We start from the raw sequence: 19540 nt of genomic DNA, 5'->3' as shown, positions 1-19540 counted from the left end.
TTCTTAGAGAATTGTTATAGAACCAAAAGAATCCTTAGAGAACCATAAATTGCAAGTCTCTAGAAGGTAGAAAACAAAAGGCTAGTACATAAAGGCCTGGGCTGGAACAATGAACAGAAGGGTAGGAGAGAAGGATATGCACTCTTCCCCCACCCTACCCCCCATTTTGAATGACTTCAAGACAAAACTCCTACTTAGGAATATTGGGGAGTTTTTTATTTTTTCTTTGATGGGACCTGTAATTTTATTGGTCTAGGGAACACCTGGTGAAGAAACATGCTCATCAATAACTAACTATTCTACAAATTACATTCTTAGAGAATTTCCTGGGGGCACTGAGAGGGCAAGTACCTTGTTTGGTGAGTAAGTGGGAGAGGCAAGGCTTGAACCTTCTAAGGCCAGCTCTTTATTCACCACACCACATAGCCTCTATTAGGAAATTAAGGACTTTTACCATAAGCTCCTTTTATCTATGAGTTCAGTGACTTCTTGCCAAAGCTAAGAATTAATTTCATTTCCCTACAAAATGAGAATGGCTGTTGGGCAAAATGATTTTGACTTAACTCTGTTCCCTGATTTTTTTCCCTTTTCCTATTTAATAGGACCAATATCTAGGCTAGGCTAGATCAGGTTCTGTATGTAATGAGTCAGAATTTCTAAGATGGGAGAGATCTCAGATCATAAGATCATAAATCTAGAGCTGGAAGGGATTCTGGAGATAATTTAGTTCAACTCTCATTTCATAAGAAATCTGAGGTCCAGGTTAGTCTCCTCATCCAACCTGGGAAGAAAGCCAATCTGTGGTGGTTATAGAGCCCCTGCATTGAGCAAAAAAGTGAACTGGATCTGGTTAGACTGCAAGCCATGGGAGGCATAGAACCATACCCTTCTAAATTCCAAATTCAGCACCAATTTAGGAAATGGCATTTTCCATTCACTTTTCCTTGGGAATAAAGGTTAGTTTGGTCAAGACAGGTGGACTCTTAATGGCTTTTTGTTATTGTACTGTCCATGACCTCTTCATACCTTATAAAACATGTCCCCTTCCTCCATCAGCTTGCTCAACAGGATGATCATGATGTCTGGTTTGGAGGTGGCCATCGCCCAAGTGGCTGGACCTGTAGTGTACAGGATGCATGATGGGTAAAGAACTCATACAATGCAAGGGTGGTAGGAAGCTAGGTGAAAAAAATATCCTGGGGGAATTTCTGCTGAGAGAACAACTTGGTGTGAGCATAATGCCCTGTGATTAATTTATCTTTCCATTCGAAGTGACTCCAAAGCAATAGAGTTTGAATTGTATTCACCTTAAAATGTGAACTAGTGCCACAAGAGGGCAGCAGAGCCTGTGGGAATCATTTGGTTTAAAATTTTTTTAAAAATGTTTTAAATCAGGCATTCAGAAAAGGTGGCTTACAATAGATATCATGATAGGCAATTAAATTTTTTTTATTGGTAATGTATTTTTGAAACTGGGACTCAAAAGTCCCAGCTTTTAGGCCTCTTGATTTTGAGAAGTACTTTGTAGAAAGGATATCAATGAAGACGCTCAAACCTCTTTCAAAGTACAAGGACCAAAGAGGGTTCCCCGAGTAGGAGAGGGTCCACTCAGAGCTATGCTTATAGTGCCAATGCAAACAGTTGAGAAAAGAGCTGACTTCGCCCAAAAGAAGGTGAAGGAAGGGTTAAGCTGATTAGTTCACAGGCTGCCTAAAAGAACCCACCCAGTTTTCCCAGGGTTAGTTTGGTCAAAAGTTCAAGTTATTCTCTACAACAGTCATTAAAATAAATCTTCTTTTAAGGTGAAGTAAATTAAAAGATTAGAAGTGTAGGGAACTCATGCAAGCTAAATCAAAGAGGAGAAGGCAAAGCTGACCAAGCCATCAGACTGGGCCTGATGCTGACAGCGGTGAGATATACCTCGTGGGCGACTCGGTAACGTCTGACAACCTTCAAAGAAAGGAGAAAACAAAAAGTTGTAGGAGAGGAAAAAAAATGGATGAAGGTGAAAAAAAAGAAGGAAAAAGCAGCAGTGAGAGGCAGGCAGCAAGAAAGCTGGCATACCAGCCAACCCCTTTTCTAGGCCCATGGGATGGGGGAGCAGCTGAGGGCAGCAGTAGCGCAGGGACTGGAGAATCTGGAAGCACATTCAGAGCAAGGGAAGCAGGCTCATTGGGAGAGCTGTGAGATGGGGCTGGTACAGAGGCATCGGGGTCACAGTCCTAGAAGACCGCTGGCCAATGCTGAACACAGGGTGTTATAGACAGGAGCTCAGGTGGTGCTCTCTGTGTGCCAGTTATCTTTATTTTAGTTGGGAAATGGTCCTGTAGAATCAGGGAGTGTGGGCAGCAGGCCCACACTCATACCACACTTTTGGGGCCTTAAGACTGTGGGACCAGTCCTGCCCAGGGTGCAGGTGGCCAGCACCTTCTCCCTGTCCCCTACCTATCTTGGCTCCTTTCTTCAGAAGGGTGACTACGACAGAGGTATTTCGGCATCCCACTGCCCTGTCCAGGGGACGCATCCCACTGTAATCGACATGCTCGATCATGGCCCCATGATCCACCAGGAACTGCACCTAGGATATCAAATAAATAAATCATTAGCCTGGGCTTGGTGGGATTGTACTGATCTGTCAGGGACTTATGTGGCTGCACTTCTATTCTCCAGCATCTAATTTTAGTCAGGTTGGGAGACAAACCAACCAGCTAATTAACAAATGTTTATGGAGATAACTAGTAATAGGGGGAAATTTATGAATTAGAAAACATGACAACCAACAAGAGAGGCCCTAGTCCTGACCTAGCTGGCCAGAAGACAAACTCTGAGGGGTTAAGGTAAAAATATAAGAATGCCTATTTAGTGATCCCACAAACTGTTTATTGTAAGTCAGCTTTACGGAAGAGAATGTTATGCTCTCAGATTTAGAGCTAGAAGAGACCTCAGAGGCTATCAAATCCAACAAATCCCACTTGCCTCTCATTTTACAAATGAAGCAAGTGAGGCTCAGGGAATTAAAATGACTTGCCCAGGATCACACAGTGTCTGGAGCAGTATTTAAACTTATGTCTTAAAAATTGGAAAATGAGGAGGTGTCCATCGATTGGGGAATGGCTGAACAAATTGTGGTATCTGTTGGTGATGGAATACTATTGTGCTAAAAGAAATAATAAAGTGGAGGAATTCCATGGAGACTGGAACAACCTCCAGGAAGTGATGCAGAGCGAAAAGAGCAGAACCAGGAGTTCCGTACACAAAGACCAATACACTGTGGTACAATTGAATGTAATGGACTTCTCTACTAGCAGCAACGCAATGATCCAGGACAATTCTGAGGGACTTAGGAGAAAGAATGCTATCCACACCCAAAGAAAGAACTGTGGGAGTAGAAACACAGAAGAAAAACAACTGCTTGATCACGTGGTTCGATGGGGATATGATTGGGGATGTAGACTCTAAATGATCACTTTACTGCAAATATTAATAATAAGGAAATAGGTCTTGATCAATGATACATGTAAAACCCAGTGCAATTGCTCATTGGCTATGGGAGGGGAGTGGGAGGAGGGGAAGGAAAGAACATGAATCATGTAATGGGAAAATATCCTAAATTAGTTAATTAAATAAACTTAAATTAACCCCCACCCCCACCCCAAATAAACTGATGTCTTCCTGACTCTAACTAAGCCCAGTGATCTTTCCATTAGGTTGCCAGGAATTATGTTAAGTTATTAAATACTGTTTTAAGTCTGTCGACATGGGTTTATGAGTATTTATGTTTAGTGTTTCTTTTGAGTGTAGAAAATAAATTCTTGTCTCATATTCCCTTTGTGCTAGATAAGTACATAGAGATTATATACAAAATAGATACAAGGTAATTTGGAAGGAAGGACACTAGCAATGTGGATCAGGAATAATCTGATGTAAAATGTGCTGCTTCAATGAAGCAAGGGATTCTACAGGGTAAAGGTTAGGAGGGAGTATCTTCTAGGTAGGGAGAGCAGCCAGTGAAAAGGTACAGAGATGAGAGAGTGCCAAGTGTGAGGAACAACAAGACCAGTGTGGCTGAACCATAGAAGAGAATAAAGTCTAAAAATTTATTCTCATCTCTAGCCTTGATTCTCTTAGAGACATATCCAGCCTGTGGTCTTTCACCTCTGATTAGTGAATTCCAGGCTCAGACCACCCCTCTACTCCTAGATCCACTCTTGACTCTAAACTTTTCTTCACTGCCTTAATCCTTGAAACTCCCTCCATAAACCCACCCTCTTGTTTTCCAGCCCTTTTTAATATGTTGTCTTTTCCTCTTAGAATACAAGTCCCTTGAGGGTAGGGACTGTATTTTTTGGGCTTATATTCATAATGTCAGTGCTCAACACAGTATCAGTATCTGGCACTTAATAGTGTTTTATGTCTATCATGGTGGTGGCTATGTGAATAGAGAGGGGTTAGATATGAGAGGTTTTGGTAGAGATAGAAATGACAGGATTTGGCAATTGAATGGATATTTGGGGTGAGGGAGAGGGAGGAGTTAAAAGGAACCAAAGTGCTTTATTTAGGCTATAACAATTCCTCTACTTTCAATGAGTATTAGAATGCTTTTTGCACTCTAACAGATAGTCAAATAAGAGAAGAGGAAACTGTTGAACTTATATAGACCCTCCCCCTTCCCTAAGAGCTGATGTAATTCACATTTATCCATAACCATCTGCTTTGTACAGTTTTAATTATTACTACCTTTTTTTGTTGACATGTTGACAAAGAGCCTGTTTCTTTCCTTCAAGATTACTTACCACTTCAGCATCACCATAGAAAGCTGCTAGATCCAGTGGGGTGCGGCCATTCTTGTCAGCATGGTCTGTGGCTGCCCCATTCTCCACAAGGGAGCGTACCACTGGGAGGTGGCCCTTCAAACAAGCCCAGCTAAGGGCTGTCAATCCTTCTTTGTCCATCAGGGCAATGGAGGCACCTAGAAGAACAAGTATGAATTCAGGGGTCAAATGAAATGAGAAATTATAGCAGGAAGGAAAGAAAATTTCTTGAAGGAAGTTGGATAGTGTAGTGGAAAGGCTACTTGCCTTTGGCAGACAGACTTGAACTGTACTCTTGGCTACAATACTTACTGTGATCCCTGGCAAGTTACATTTCTTTTCCAACACTCAGTTTCCTCATCTGAAAAATGGCGGTAATATTTATGCTACTCATATCACAGAATTCTTGTGAGGAAAGTGTTTTGCAAATCTAAGCACTTAGTATAATGCTTGACACAAAGTAAGTGCTTAATAAATGCTTGCTTGCTCTTTCATCTAAATCTTAAAAAGTTATTTAAACATTTATTTTAAGGGTCTGCTATGTAGAAAGCATTCTGCTAGGCATTGGGATACAGATGAAAATATATCTCTCTGTACTTTAATGATATACACATGGGGAGGTACAGTATACACATAAAAAAGTAGAGTATTGGGAAAAATGATGCAGGAGTCAGGAGGAGATTGCAGCTGAGTTGAGCCTTAGAGGAAGACAAAAATTTGAAGTGGAGATGAATAAAGAGTGCATTCTAGGCATTGGGGGTGAGGGGTGGGTTCATGTGAATGCATGGAAGCCCCGACTGGAGCATTAGTTCAGGGAATATCTAGTTTGGCTGGAATGGGGCATTTGTAAATATGAGTGCTTTGGAAGAAGCCTAGAAAGGTACCTAATTCACACTAATACCAAAGCACTCCCACAAATAAGGCACCCCTCAAACAGTGCATCCCTGGCTATCTTCCCAGTACAGCACACACCTTATCTCATTTTCCCTGGGTCAGAAGGGAGGTTAAGGATACTTCTTACTCTTCAGTAAAATTTCCAAATCTTTCCTCTGATTTCATCACTCAACTACCTTTTCTCCTTCAAGATTCATTTATGTTTTTAACATCTTCATAGCAGTCATCTATAGCCTCCTAGGTCATTTTTGCCTCACCATCAATAATTCATATTAAGTACTTACTACTTGCCAAGCACCGAAGATACAAAGACAAAAATGAAACAGTCCCTTCATACCACAATCTCTGTTAAACACTTTGGCATCTCAGTTCTTCAACTCTCATGATCTTCAACCTCACTCTACTGCAGTCAAATACCCTTGATTTTTCACCATTAGCCATAAAGATTATTTACTCCTTGATTGAGGATTACAGATCACATCCTCCTCCTCTCTAGTCTTTATCCTCTTTATAATCTCTAGTCATTCTACCTTTTAAGCCTTCATTGCTCTTCCAGGCCATTACCTCTGCTTTCATCTCACTTTCGTCTATTCCCAATCCTGACCTTTGGTTATGCTCAGCTCTTGAATCCCTGGTATTGTTGAGTCATTTCAGTTGTTTCCAATGCTTCATGATCCCAATTTGGAGTTTTCTTGGCAGAGATACTGGGGTGGTTTGCCATTTCCTTCTCCAGCTCATTTTACAGACTGAGGAAACTAAGGCCAACAAGGCTAAGCGACTTGGCCAGAGTCATATAGTTAGTGTCTGAGGTTAGATTTAAACTAAGGAAGATGAGTCTTCCTGACTCTAGGTCCAGCATTCTATAATCCACTACGCTACCTACCTGTTCAGTGAACTCTCACTCTTGCCTTGGCAACCTAAACCTATTTTATTTCCATCATCTGCCTTCTTTGCTCTTAATTTATATGCTCTGAACAGTAGCAGGAGAAAGACACCTAACTACATTTATTACATTGAACTGGATATTACAAATTGCTTATGAAGGAAAGTTCACGCTACTTAGCCTGTTATTTAAGCTCTCTACAGTTTGGTTCCAAATTAACTTTCCACTGTCATTTCTACAACTTTCTTAGGTGAACCATTAATGGAAACCAGACTATCTATTCACTGCCCTCTCCCCCTCAAATGCCATATGTGCCTTCTCCCTTTTGTTCCTATTGTGTCCCTTATCTGAAATGCCCTGGCCTTTTCTATTATTTAAATTCTATATTTCCTTAGAGATATAGATTAATTTTGACCTCCTCTTCAACACATCCCCTTCTCTGAAATCCTATAGCATATTGCCTATCATTCATTTGGCATTTTAGATATTTACCAGGCATTACTATTATTAATCTTTTATGTTGTCTTCCTTATTAGAATGTGAGCTTGGGGGCAGAGACTGTTTTTTTTTTCTTTGTTATTATCAGTGCTTGGCACAGGATAAATGCTTAATGTTTGTTGATTGATTGATTGTTGATTTATAGGTTCAGAGGTTTAGAGGGACTTTAGAGGTCACCTAGATCAACCCCATCCTTTTATAGGTAAGGGGTTTTGTCTTTCCTCTGCATTCTCAGGGCCTAGTCCATTGTAGGTGCCTGATTTGTACTTATAGTTGACAATGCTGATACTACCAGGCAGACGTCTCCTACTTAGAGGGCATGGAGGGATAGGAGACCTAGTTCTACCTCTCCTGGGCTCAGTGGCACAGCAGCACCCTGGTTCCTGATGACTATATTGAGAGAAGGAAATCTGAGTCCAAGTTACAAAGGATGTTGGAATACTCACTTTTTCTAGGAAGCCTTCTTTCATTGCTCAATATCATTTGAATCACTCCTTTAGTCTATTTTTGCTTTTCTTCTGAATTTGCATTTTCCTCTTCTTTGATAAACCATCTGGTACATCTTTAAGTATAGTTTTAATTTCCCCCATAAATATTCTGTTTCTCTCGAGTAGAAGTTCTTTGATGGCAAGGGCCTTATCTTCTACTTCTTTTGTATCTTACAATAGTAACCTCATAGTGGTTTCCTGAATTCGTTCATTCATTCATTATTAAAAAATGTTAATATTTGTACATTGTTCAAATATTCAACATTAATACTGTTGTTATTCAACATTAATACCTAAGGGGCAGCTAGACAATACAGTGGATAAGAGTGCCAAGCCTGGAATTAGGAAGACTCATCCTCCCTTGCTCAAATCTGACCTCAGATACTTACTAATTAAGGGACCCTGGGCAAGTCACTGAATCCTCTTTGCCTCAGTTTCCTCATCTGTAAAATGAGTTGGAGAAAGAAATGGCAAACCACTCCTGTATCTTTGCCAAGAAAAGCAAATGGGGTTGTGAAGAGTCGGCTACAACAGAAACAACTGAGCAAGAAAACTAAGTTAGAGATCAACTTCATGAATTTAGGACACTTCCTAGTCTCTCTCTACTAAAAATCTCAGGTATAAGAGGACCTGAGTTCTCATTTGAGCTGTGTTCCTGGTAGGATGAGGCTCTGACCTTGCCCAATTGCTTCATCTTTCCTTCTGTAATGAGAGATAACCACAGTTCTCTGCCTCTCATGGGAGAATGGAAGAAATCAGACCTTTGACATTAACAAGTGCTATTTATATACTGGGTTGTTAACATTTTTTCATACTGCTAAGTGTAATCTGTAAATGGAACAGTGATTCTAATGGGTGATTTTGATTGCAGCAGTAATTCTAAGGAGGCCACCCAGGTGCAGCATTTAGAGATTCTTAAGATAAGGCCAAGTCTCTGCAGAGATAGAAAGCGCTGAACCATCTGAATGGGAAAGTTTCATATTCCCAGTATTATCCAGGGAAATCAAGACCTTATATATCCAAAGGAAGACCTATAAATTGACTTTTCAAAAAAAAAAGGGGGGGGAGGAGATATAGGGAATATGAAGAACACAAGGGAAAATAATGAAAAATCATCCTTTAATATTTTCATCATAGAAAGTATCTATTACCATAGAAAAATTAAATAGCCCTAGGACTAACACATTTCTAGTGGATGTGAATTCAGTTCCTCAACCAGTCATTTGGTGGCGGTGGGAATCAATGTAGGGAGACCAGATTTTTCTCAGTCTGGCAGCTGGTACTAGGGCTGGAGCTGCTATGTGTCCTAGAGTATGGACTGAACATCCTGGCATAGCCCTGTCTCTTTGACCTTGACCAAGGTTAAACTTCCCTGGAGGATGTAGCTAAGGGGCCTGCAAATCTCTGACTTTGTAGGAACTGAGATTTGAGTAAAGAGTTCTGCCACTCCCATGGGAAAAATGCTCTTACTTACTCCTGCTTGAATATTATTTTGAAAGAGTGGGAGAGTCAAAGAAGGAAGTATCTATACAATTCTAAAAACTAAGGTCCAATGTTATATTAGTTATAACACATACATAGTTACATTAACTAGTTCAATCAACCCAATCTCACTGATTCATAAAATAAAAGCCACCAACTGACAGAGATACTGTAGATTGTTCTTGTTTGGGCAGGAAGAGATAACATTTCTTTCTTAGTTTTTTCCTTAGAAATCACTACCCATACTACCTTTATGTTCATAGAAATAGTTAGGTGGCACCACAGTGCACAGAGCATCGACCCTGGAGTAAAAAAAATTTTGAGTTTTAAACTAAGCTCAGACACTAATTAGCTTTGTGATTCTGGGCAAGTCATTTGACCTTTGTTTGCTTCAGTTTCCTCAACTGTTAAATGGGGATAATAAAAGCATCTACACTCCAGGGTTGTTGTGAGGATCAAATGAGATAACATGTGTAAAGTGCTATATAAATAGCAGATATTACTTAGTAGGAAGAGGCTGAAGTCAGCAATGTACATACAGAAGGAACTAGCAGAGCCTGCAGTGCTTTATGACCATAATATGAATATAACTTTCTCTAACGTCCTTCTTAGAACATAAGATTTGTGAAAGTTATGAAATGACAAAAATACTTTTTCTGGTTTTGGATCCCAACTTCTGCTTAATTAGAACATGGCCCTATAGTCTTTATTTGCTCTATTCTGCATCTGCCTTCATAGTAAACAAGACAATGCTAACTGTCAGCAGTAAACTGGCAAATGTCATATGGAATGATTAAATTTGAGACAAAATAAAATGTCCAGAACTAATAACTATCTACAGCTGATAATGAGACAAGGACACTGGAAATGTCATAAAGTACTTGGGAATTTTCATTTAAGTTCCCAAGCACAGAACTAACAACTCCTTCTTTTACTCCCTCTTGGAATGTCCAGGAAATCAGTGATAAATTAAGTGTGTACTTTGTACATTTACACAGCTCTGATAGTCAAGGTCTGGGTTCTCAAAGTGTAAGAAACTTACCTTGTGCCAGTAAGAAATCCACCGTCCCTAGATGGCCTTCTGAAGCTGCCATCATTAGGGGAGTGCGGCCTTGCTTGTCTGCCATGTTAACATCAGCTCCATGAGTGAGTAAGAGGTCAACAATCTGTGAATGTAGAGAAACAGGGTCTGACTATACTGAAGCAAGTTGCTGTGAAGATAAATGGATTCTATCACACATCCCCAAACTCTTGCTGGTGGGGCTGACCATCTGTCACCCTCCTTCAAGGTATGTAAAGTTCTCAGTAAATTTTAATTTAAACTCTGGGTTTCCAGTGATCTATAAACAAGAGACCTGAGAAGAGAGACATGGGTAAAAATGTCTGGCTCACTTGTCACAAAGTGAAAAGGAAATTAAGAAAATAATCACTAAGAATGGAAGGGACCTAAATAATCTTGTAATACAGAATTTTTTTTAAAGTTGTGAGGCATGTTCCTCCCTGTAGACTAAGAGATCCTACCAGGGAAAAGTGTTCAATGTTAGCCAAAATGACTGAAAATTTCAGAGTAAAATGCCAACATAAATATGTTGACTTTTTCTCCAATAAAAACAAAGTCCAAATCAGAATCAACAAAAGTAAGATGAAAACAGTGAATCTGTTCTAACTGAGGGGGTGGCAGAAAAGGGGCCTATGCTAGATTGCATGTAGTGGGCTCTTGCTTCCCAGCCTCATGTTCCTTAGGGCGAATCCTAGGCCTTCCCCTCTGTTAACACTGCCCAATTGGGATCAGAGCCTGAGCTGCTGTTCTCTGTGAACATAGCCCAAGGAGACTCTCTAGTACTCAGATGCCAAGGCACTTAAAGGTCCCTTCTGTGCTGGCCTTCTGTGCCCCAATCTGTTTTTCTATCTCCGTCTACAAGTGTGAAGAAGGTTGCTGGAATGGTTGGGATTTGGACCCATTATTAGGGACAAAACAACAACTTCATGTCTTTTCCCCATGCTTGGTTCCAGGAATATAGTGAGTCCTAGTATAGAGGTTAAAGACTGGGGGGGGGGAAGGGGGGAATGGAGGAGTGCTGCCAGTCACCACTGTGTTTTACTTTTTTCTTCTGTAAGACAGTATGATAGAGTGGAAACAGTGCTAGGTCTGGAGTCAGAAGACTTGGGTTCAAATATTGACTTTGCCACTTACTACTTGTGTGGTCTAGGGCAAATCAAATTTCTTTCTCTTAGCACTATTTCCTCAACTTTTTAAGGAGAAAGTAAATTATGATTCGATAATCCTGTGACAGTGAATGCATCACAATGATTATGTTATTTTATACATTCTGTTTATTGTATATCTGATTTTATAAAATTGTAACGAATTCTTCATTATTCAAATAAAGCAATTCAAGATAATTACAAAAAAATTATTTTATGCAATGTGGAGGGCAGGGTATTTTTTTCTAAAAAGAAAAGTGGGGAGGGTACTACATGAAATTTGAACTACATTCTACTACATGAACAGGGCCATAATGCAGAATCCAATTCCAACAGAAATCCACATAAATTGTAAGTGTATACAGGGAAAATACCTTTCAAAGTAATTCTTTGTGTAATGGTTACTATATCAAATTTTAAAAGTTGCGAAGCTGCAATGAGTCATTATAGATAAATCCCAATAAAAGAAACTATTTTTTTACTCTACCCTCTTATGTTGTTCACCTTCTAGGTTTTGTTCTTTTGGATATTTTCAAAGGCTGTTATACTACCACCATTCTCTCCCTTTTTTCCTCTTCCCTCTCCCCTAATGCAGATTAAATTAACATTTTATCCAGAATCCAAAAAACTGGAAAGCTCATGTAAATGAAGTTTTTTTTGACATGCTCTGCATTCTACTGTTCTAAGCAGATATAAGCAACAAGTTACTGAGAACAGGAATTTATTTAGAAATGTAACTTCTAGAATGTATCATAAGGTTGGTATAGTTTTATTTCATGTTCTCTATCTTTTATATACACAGTACCATACAGTGATAACAGCTGATCATAACTGACAATCCTAAAGTGCTTCCTAAATATTCATCTAAAGATTAAACTGAGGGGGCAGCTGGGTGGCTCAGTGAATTGAGAGCCAGACCTAGAGATGGGAGGTCCTGGGTTCAAACCTGGCCTCAGACACTTCCCAGCTGTGTGACCCTGGACAAGTCACTTACCCCCATTGCCTAGCCTTTGCCACTCTTCTGTACACAGTATTGACTCCAAGAGGGAAGGTAAGGGCTTAAAAAAAAAAATTAAACTGAGTTCCAAGTAGTTTTGGTATTTAGTATATTCTAATTCTTTGAAAACTGTAATCTATGTGTAATGTAGATTGGTTAATCAGAATAGCCAATTAATAAAAAATGCCTTTATTAGATGAATGAAAGTTTGCTAAATTAATACCTACTACATTGAGGGAGGCATTATTTGTGGCCCCTCTGATTCTATATAAAAAAATAATTCTTATCTGGTATTGCTTTAAGTTCACATAGTAATATATCTCACTTACCTGCCAATGACCTTGTCGAACAGTGCTGAATAAGGGCACTGCCCCCCGCCGATTTGGCTGGGCTACTGCTGCCCCTTGTTCCAAAAGCAGGCGACATACATCTAGCTTGCCCCTTCCAGCTGCAGCTGTCAGGGCTGAGGAGAAAAAAATATAGTCTGAAGACTGCCTTTTCTCACTCTTTCTCAGCCTTCAGGTTTTGGTATGGCTATTGATATGATGCTTGAAGAATGCAACTGCTATTTAACTGAGCTTAATGTCTTCAGCAAGAAATTAGGGCCTAATATGGTCATTTTACCATTTTCCCTGCAACCACCTCATTTTGCGTCCCCTCCCCTCCCCCCAAACCTTTTTAGATCTGACCCCCCCTCCCCCCGAAACCATCTATCTATTAGTCAACTCCCCATCTGACTAACCCACTTGGCTTTGATACTTCTCCCTGGGGCTGAGTTATGTTGATTAGTTGGTGAAAACTCACCTAACCCACCAATCTACGAGGCCCCAGATCATGATTCATTTCCTATCTAGCCATCTACTAGGTAACCAAGGTCTGTTCATCTTGGCATCTTTTTTTGCCACTGTGGGTGTGCTTCTTCTACCTCTTGCTACTGGAACATTAATCAAATTAATGCTAGCATTACTACTGGAAATTGTGGGATAATTTATTACCCCAGGGCTCCACTCACAATTCCTATGACTCCCCAGACCAAGGTCCCCCTAGTCTGGCCCATACACTCCTCTATATGATTTATCTCCTTATTAATAGGTAAGCTACTTGAAGGTAGGAAAACATCTCTCTTTTGTATTTGCATCCCCAAGCCCTGAACATAGAAGGCACTTTGTAAATGCTTGTTCACACATTTGTTTATTTTAATTAACTTAAATTTTAAAAGGAGAATATTCAGAGAAAAATAAAAATCATTGGCTACAAATTTGTAGCAAATGGGACAATAATGATAAAATGACCAATCTCCTACAGGGAAACAGCCTTTTTTCCCCCCTTCTTATGAGATCATTTCTCCTCCCCTCTTTTCTATTCTCTTCAGGTGCCCTTTTCCTATTTTCCTTCCTAGTTTTCTCTTATTAGAGTATCAAGCTCTGCCTTGATAGAAGGACTTTTGGAATCCATTTGAATCTTATGAGAACACCTTTTCCTACTGGAATGGGACACTAGCAGAGAGATTTCCTCTGCTAGTAATGGATGCTACTGACATAGCTTTGATGTCATCATAAACTAGGGATAACTAGTTCCTGAACTCAGAAACTGAATATCCTTAGGCAACAAGAGCTCTAGTTAGTGGTATTTGCAGTAAACTCAATAAGAGAATGGACAAAGCTCTCACGAGAGATGAGAGAGAAGGAGAGAGGTTTATTGTGGCAGATCAGCAGCTTATGGGAAAAGAACAAGAGATATAAAGAGAAAAAGAATGGGTCTAGATTCAGAGGGGTTTTCCCTGTGCTATATCTCAAGCCTACTAGGATTAGCATTCTCTTCTTATCCCCTCTATTCCCTACCTTGAAGCAACCTTTCTGGGCACTATGGCTTTGCTGTGTTCATGCCAAGAAATGATACTGTTTTAGGAAATTAGACGAAGGCAGTCATCTACTATACAAATTATTAATATCCTTTTCTGTTCCATAGATCATGGTGCTGTGTTAATAAGGCTGTGTTAATAAGAGAGAGGAGAACAAGTGGATTCACACCTTGCTAGGACTAGAAATATGGGCAGAGGTAGTTTTGGGAATTGTCCCAGTGCCTTATACTTCTCTTTACTGCTTATTTATTTGACATTCTCTTTAAAGTGTCCTTGTTGGGGCAGCTGGGTGGTTCAGTTGATTGAGAGTCAGGCCTAGAGATGGGAGGTCCTGGGTTCAAATGTGGCCTCAGACACTTCCCAGCTGTGTGACCCTGGACAAGTCACTTAACCCCCGTTGCCTAGCTCTTACCACTCTTCTGCTTTGGAGCCAATACACAGTATTGACTTCAAGACAGAAGGTAAGGGTTTGTAAAAAAATAAAGTGTCCTTTTCTTACTAGGATGTCATGTATTTAATTCTGGTTGTAGGCTGAAGCAACCTAGAGGAAAATAAGTGACTATGAGAGCAAGGGTTTTGATTAGATGATAGGCACAACAGGTTCTGAGAACCTGAATGTGATAGTGGATACCATTATACCCTTGATCCTGACATCTCAATGAATTTAAATACTAGAATGGCAGTCCTAAGGACTAGGGCCAACTTTCTTCATTTTCATTGGGTTCTTAGTCCATTTTCAACCATTAATTCTTTCTCTCTCTTTTGATGGAGTCAGTTAATGTCTCAGGTCTGGAAAAGGGGAAGAAGGTGTGACAAAGACTTTTTTCCTTTTGGGTGAAATATAATTGAGACCCATGCAAGGCAGGGCTATAGTAAGCTTCATATAATTATTAGCATGAAAGGACAGTTCAGTTCTTTATCATATAGACTTAAACAATCTCAACTTCATACCACTTTTGGAGTTATGTTTTCTCCTAAACTCTTCTGTGAAATGTGTGGTTATCTTATTTCTCAAGGGAGCTCCAAATATGTTGCCTTATTTCTTTTAAAAGGGGGTGAGGTGTGGAGGATGCTGAAATTACTGCAGTGGTGAGATGATGGCAGGAGTGATACTTTATTTTAAATGGAAAGAAAGATATTTTTCTGAGCTGGTGAAGAAAATAGGTGTAGCTCCTTATTTTGAGTGGCACACCTTATCATCTCACAAATCAGAAAACATCTTTTGTTCAGAAAGCTAATGTGTCAATCTGCAAGTCAGGAAATCTAATCAGATCCAAACCTAAACCTTCTATATGGCCATTTGCAGTTTATCCTATTCAACTATTAACATTTTCCTTTTGTTTATGGGCTTGGCTGATTCCAATCTATCTTTAATTTTTAACATATGCAAAATTTAAGGTATCTCTGCTTTCCCCAAGAGAAAAAGGCCTTGTGACATCTCACTAGTGATGAATTTAGAAAGTATCTTTAGCCTAAAAACTGACCTACATAGGACTTGTCTTTATGTATGTTTAGATTTATTTTTAGACTTCTCAAAATCAGCTCTTCTCATTTTTGTTGAGATCCTTTCAGGGAGTTCAATGGTTCAATTCTCTCTGAGGTGAAAGTAGTTCTCCTTGCCTTTAGATGATTGACATAAGAGTATTACCTGACCTAGAGGCCCTCTCATATCATGCATTCCAGATATGTTTCCTGGAACTTTAATTTCAATAGTTCAGAGCTTTCAATAGTTCATAAAAAAACAAACAAACCTGTAGTTCTAGGCATACATCTGGTCCTGGCTGTGACCCAAGGACCCAAGCACCAAAAGCTCTATATTTTGTTGGGAAATTATGAGCAATTACAAGAAGCACTTGATATTTAAAACAAACAAAAGCAAATGGGCATTTCTGACCCTCCTTAGACAACTATTTTTATTATAGAAGTAGCTGCCAGATATCAGTGGTACAGCAGATAAAGTACAAGATGTGTAGTCAAGAAATTCTGAATTCAAATGCAGCCTGAGACACTCACTAGCTGTTGTGTCCCTGGGCAATGCCCACAGCACCTACCTGCTAACGTTGCTCTAAGGATCAAATGAGATAATAATTGTAAAGCATTTAGTATAGTGTCTGGTAATTAGATGGCACATAATAAATGTTAGCTATTATTATTACATCAAACTTTTATTTTAAAGATATAGTAAAGCTCAAAGAAACCCTTTTTAGAGAAGATTTCATGGCTGTTTAGGAAACTTCAGGAAGCACACTAGGCCATTTTAGTAAATTATATTTATATTGGAGTAGTATTCTATTTGGATCTGGTTTTATTCTGCCATTGCTGGTGCTTAAGTTAGGATGTTATTTGGAATTCAGATTTAGGTAATAGTAGATAAGTGTCATTAATATTGGAAGTGAATTTCACTCTAGACAACAAGGCAACAGAACTAAGCAAGACCTACTTTTAAAATCTATAATCATGAAATCACTTTGGTTATATTTCATGCAGTTTTTTAAAAATAAAATAATCATTAAGGTCTTTATGAAGCAAAGAAAAGTTTCTAGGCAAAGTCATTCTTCTAAATGACAAATGGATATTATAGCAGAGTGTTAACTCTCTTCCTGAGGACTTGTAAAAGATTTTGCACCCTGGTTTATCTTTGTCCATAGTAGGCATGTGATAGGCCAGTGGTAAACAGAAGTAGTACCCTGAAGATGGGAAGACTCTGTGTTTAGGGGAAATAAGGAAAAAGCTAAAAAGGATCTCAATAGAATATAGCAAGGTGATCGATTTTTGCCTCTTCCATAACCATGAAAAACTGGTATGGTTACAGGTTAGCCTGGGGATGTGGGTTCTAAGGAGGATGAGCAGAGAAGGCACTTATTAAGCACTGCCATCCAGAAGAAAATGGCAAAACTGTGTTTATTTCATGGTCTTTCCAGGGGCTTGAGCTGCTTTGAGTCAGCTTCTCTACTACCCTTTTAATCAAGAAAGTCCTGTGGCTGACCCAGTCTTCCCAGGGAAGATCTGCAAATATAGCACATCTCCAGGGTTGGTCTTGGGTTGAGTCTATAGCCCTAAGGCTAGAAGGGAGGAGAACAGGGAGTATTCTGTCATCTTCCTTCTTTTCTGGGTTATCCCAAGAGAAGTCTGTGAAAGCCTGTGGGTGGAAATTAAATCAGCCAGAGGAAGACAGCTAGATAAAGGATGATGCTATTGGACAGAGTAGAATGATTGCAGAGTGGGAGAGACCAAGATGTTCTAGGTACCTGATTTAGAAAACTTGTTATATAAAATGACATCCCAAGAACTAGAGGAGATAGAGAAGGGCAATCCAGCTCAGCGAATTGACTATCAGGGTCATTTAGAGACCTACAATCTCCTTATGTAAAATCTTCATCATTTAAAAGACCTATTAAACTTGGTTGATTATTTTAAAGGATTTTTCTTATGGCTGGAGATAGGGCTTATGGCCACTACTGTGATTCTGTTTTCTATGGCTCCCCAGCCTCCACCATCACCAGATGGCCACCACTCTCTCAGTTTCACCAGTGGTGATAGAAACAGCTGGTATCCCTGGAAACAACAGGCCTCTTCCTGTGTTTGGCAGTACCTTGGGGGAGGGCTCGCATGCCGTTACAACAGACAACAGAATCTGCTTTCTTTAGCCGAGTCACAAAACTAGTAGACCAATGGCTGCAGCTGTTATGGGAAGATCATTTTCTTGAGGGCTCTAGACTTCTTCAGGGCCAGGATTTTATGGCAGGTCATTTTATCTGCCTGCATCTGGCCTTACAAAAAAAAAAGGATGCCAAAAAAGCAAATTCTTGAGCTAGGGACCATTCCTCAGGCTGTTAGCAGTGAAATAATTTAGTTATTTTGCTCTTGGAGGAAATATCTTATTTTAGTAGGCCAACATGGCTTTTACATAGGCTCTCATTTCTAATAACATTCTGACCTTAAATCAAAATGACATTTTCCTTGCTTAGGACTATTGCCCCTCAAAACTGACCATCTGAACATATGCAAGCTTCTTCTGGCAGATAGGAGGCATGTCTGTGTTGAAACCTTGGTTTTCATGGACCTGGCTTCTACCATATACCACACAAAAGTTAATGACTTAGTGGCACCTAAGTTGACATTTATTTTTCTAAAAAGGTTAAAAGGAAAAGCCTCCTTGTGTGGCAAAGTTCAGCTAATACAATAAACTATCTTGCTATAGATTAATGAGATGTGCATCAGATTTTTCCTGAATATACCAATTTAATTTCCACATAGAGATCCAACATGACAAGGAACACTAAGGGCTAGAAGAGAGACTATTTTAACATTCAGATTTATAATTGAAGGTGGAGGGTTATTTTCATGGGGAAAATATTTTCTTTCCTAGCTACTTGAAGGAAATAAAGAAAGAAAAAAACAGACAATTCTTTACCATTCTAATCCGGCACAGTGAAGAGTAACTTTTAGTCTCTCAAAAATATATGGAAATAGAGGGCAGCTGGGTAGCTCAGTGGATTGAGAGCCAGGCCTAGAGACAGGTGGTCCTGGGTTCAAATCTGGCCTCAGACACTTCCCAGCTGTATGACCCTGAGCAAGTCACTTGACCCCCATTGCCTAGCCCTTACCCCTTACCACTCTTCTGTCTTGGAACCAATACACAGTATTGATTCCAAGATGGAAAGTAAAAAAAAATATATATATATATATATATACACATACACACATATATAATATATATGTTATTAAAAAATATATATGGAAATATCGGGGAAAATAGGTAAAAATGGGATTAGGAGAGGAGAATAAGTGAAAGTGAATCATTTTGGGGTTTGGCCACTGTAACTAGCAAGGTGACCCAATCACTCTTCAATATAAAGTTGTATGGTAAAACAGGAGGATTAGAGATAAAGAGGCTCCAGTCAAACTTGACCCTGGGGGCTAAGCAAGAATGCCCACAGAAGTTACCTGTTTCTCCCCAGAGGCTGTCAAAGCTGTTGATCTGGGCTCGTTCCACTTCTTCTTCATCTTTTTCTGGAAGATCTAGCAGGTAAGAGACAATCTGAAACAAAATATTATGTCAGCTCAAACTTGATGGTAGTAGGGGTTATTAACAACTTAATAACTTGACCATTGCCCTTGGAATAAGGAGTGTCAGATGAACCTAGTAGCATCCAGATTGTATTGACACTCCCACTGTTTTAAGTAGTTAGAACCTGTGATCATGAGAAAAGCCAATCAGGAGTCATCATATAATGGATCAGTAATTTTCAAATCTTCTAGAACATAAATTACATCTCTAATATGTCTCTTCCAGACCACTGCTTCTTCCAATTTTAAACTGAATTATATACACAATATTTTTTGTGAAAATGGTTAAAAGAAATTAAAGATTTGAAGAAATAAGAGACTAAAATTCTTCAGAGTAGTGAATTAAGCAGC

At 39.4% G+C, this 19540-nt stretch overlaps 1 protein-coding gene across 14 annotated transcripts in view; it reads right to left on the bottom strand.

The window, feature by feature from the left end:
- TANC2 (tetratricopeptide repeat, ankyrin repeat and coiled-coil containing 2) overlaps positions 1-19540 on the bottom strand; it is a 686196-nt gene that overhangs the window by 17960 nt on the left and 648696 nt on the right. For 8 of the 14 annotated variants that reach the window (XM_007482543.3, XM_007482542.3, XM_016430612.2 and 5 more), the window contains 7 exons: positions 19067-19160; positions 12588-12721; positions 10099-10222; positions 4794-4969; positions 2446-2578; positions 1921-1950; positions 1027-1118 (listed from right to left, as the gene is read on the bottom strand). In XM_007482543.3, coding sequence (XP_007482605.1) covers positions 1027-1118; positions 1921-1950; positions 2446-2578; positions 4794-4969; positions 10099-10222; positions 12588-12721; positions 19067-19160 — 783 coding nt within the window. The remainder of the gene's footprint in view (positions 1-1026; positions 1119-1920; positions 1951-2445; positions 2579-4793; positions 4970-10098; positions 10223-12587; positions 12722-19066; positions 19161-19540) is intronic. The other 6 variants (XM_007482545.3, XM_007482544.3, XM_056817046.1 and 3 more) reach the window with 1 other exon arrangement.

This window comes from Monodelphis domestica, chromosome 2, assembly GCF_027887165.1.
Source record: "Monodelphis domestica isolate mMonDom1 chromosome 2, mMonDom1.pri, whole genome shotgun sequence".
In the NCBI taxonomy this organism is placed as follows: domain Eukaryota; kingdom Metazoa; phylum Chordata; class Mammalia; order Didelphimorphia; family Didelphidae; genus Monodelphis; species Monodelphis domestica.
This window is presented reverse-complemented; position numbering and strand designations above follow the sequence as displayed.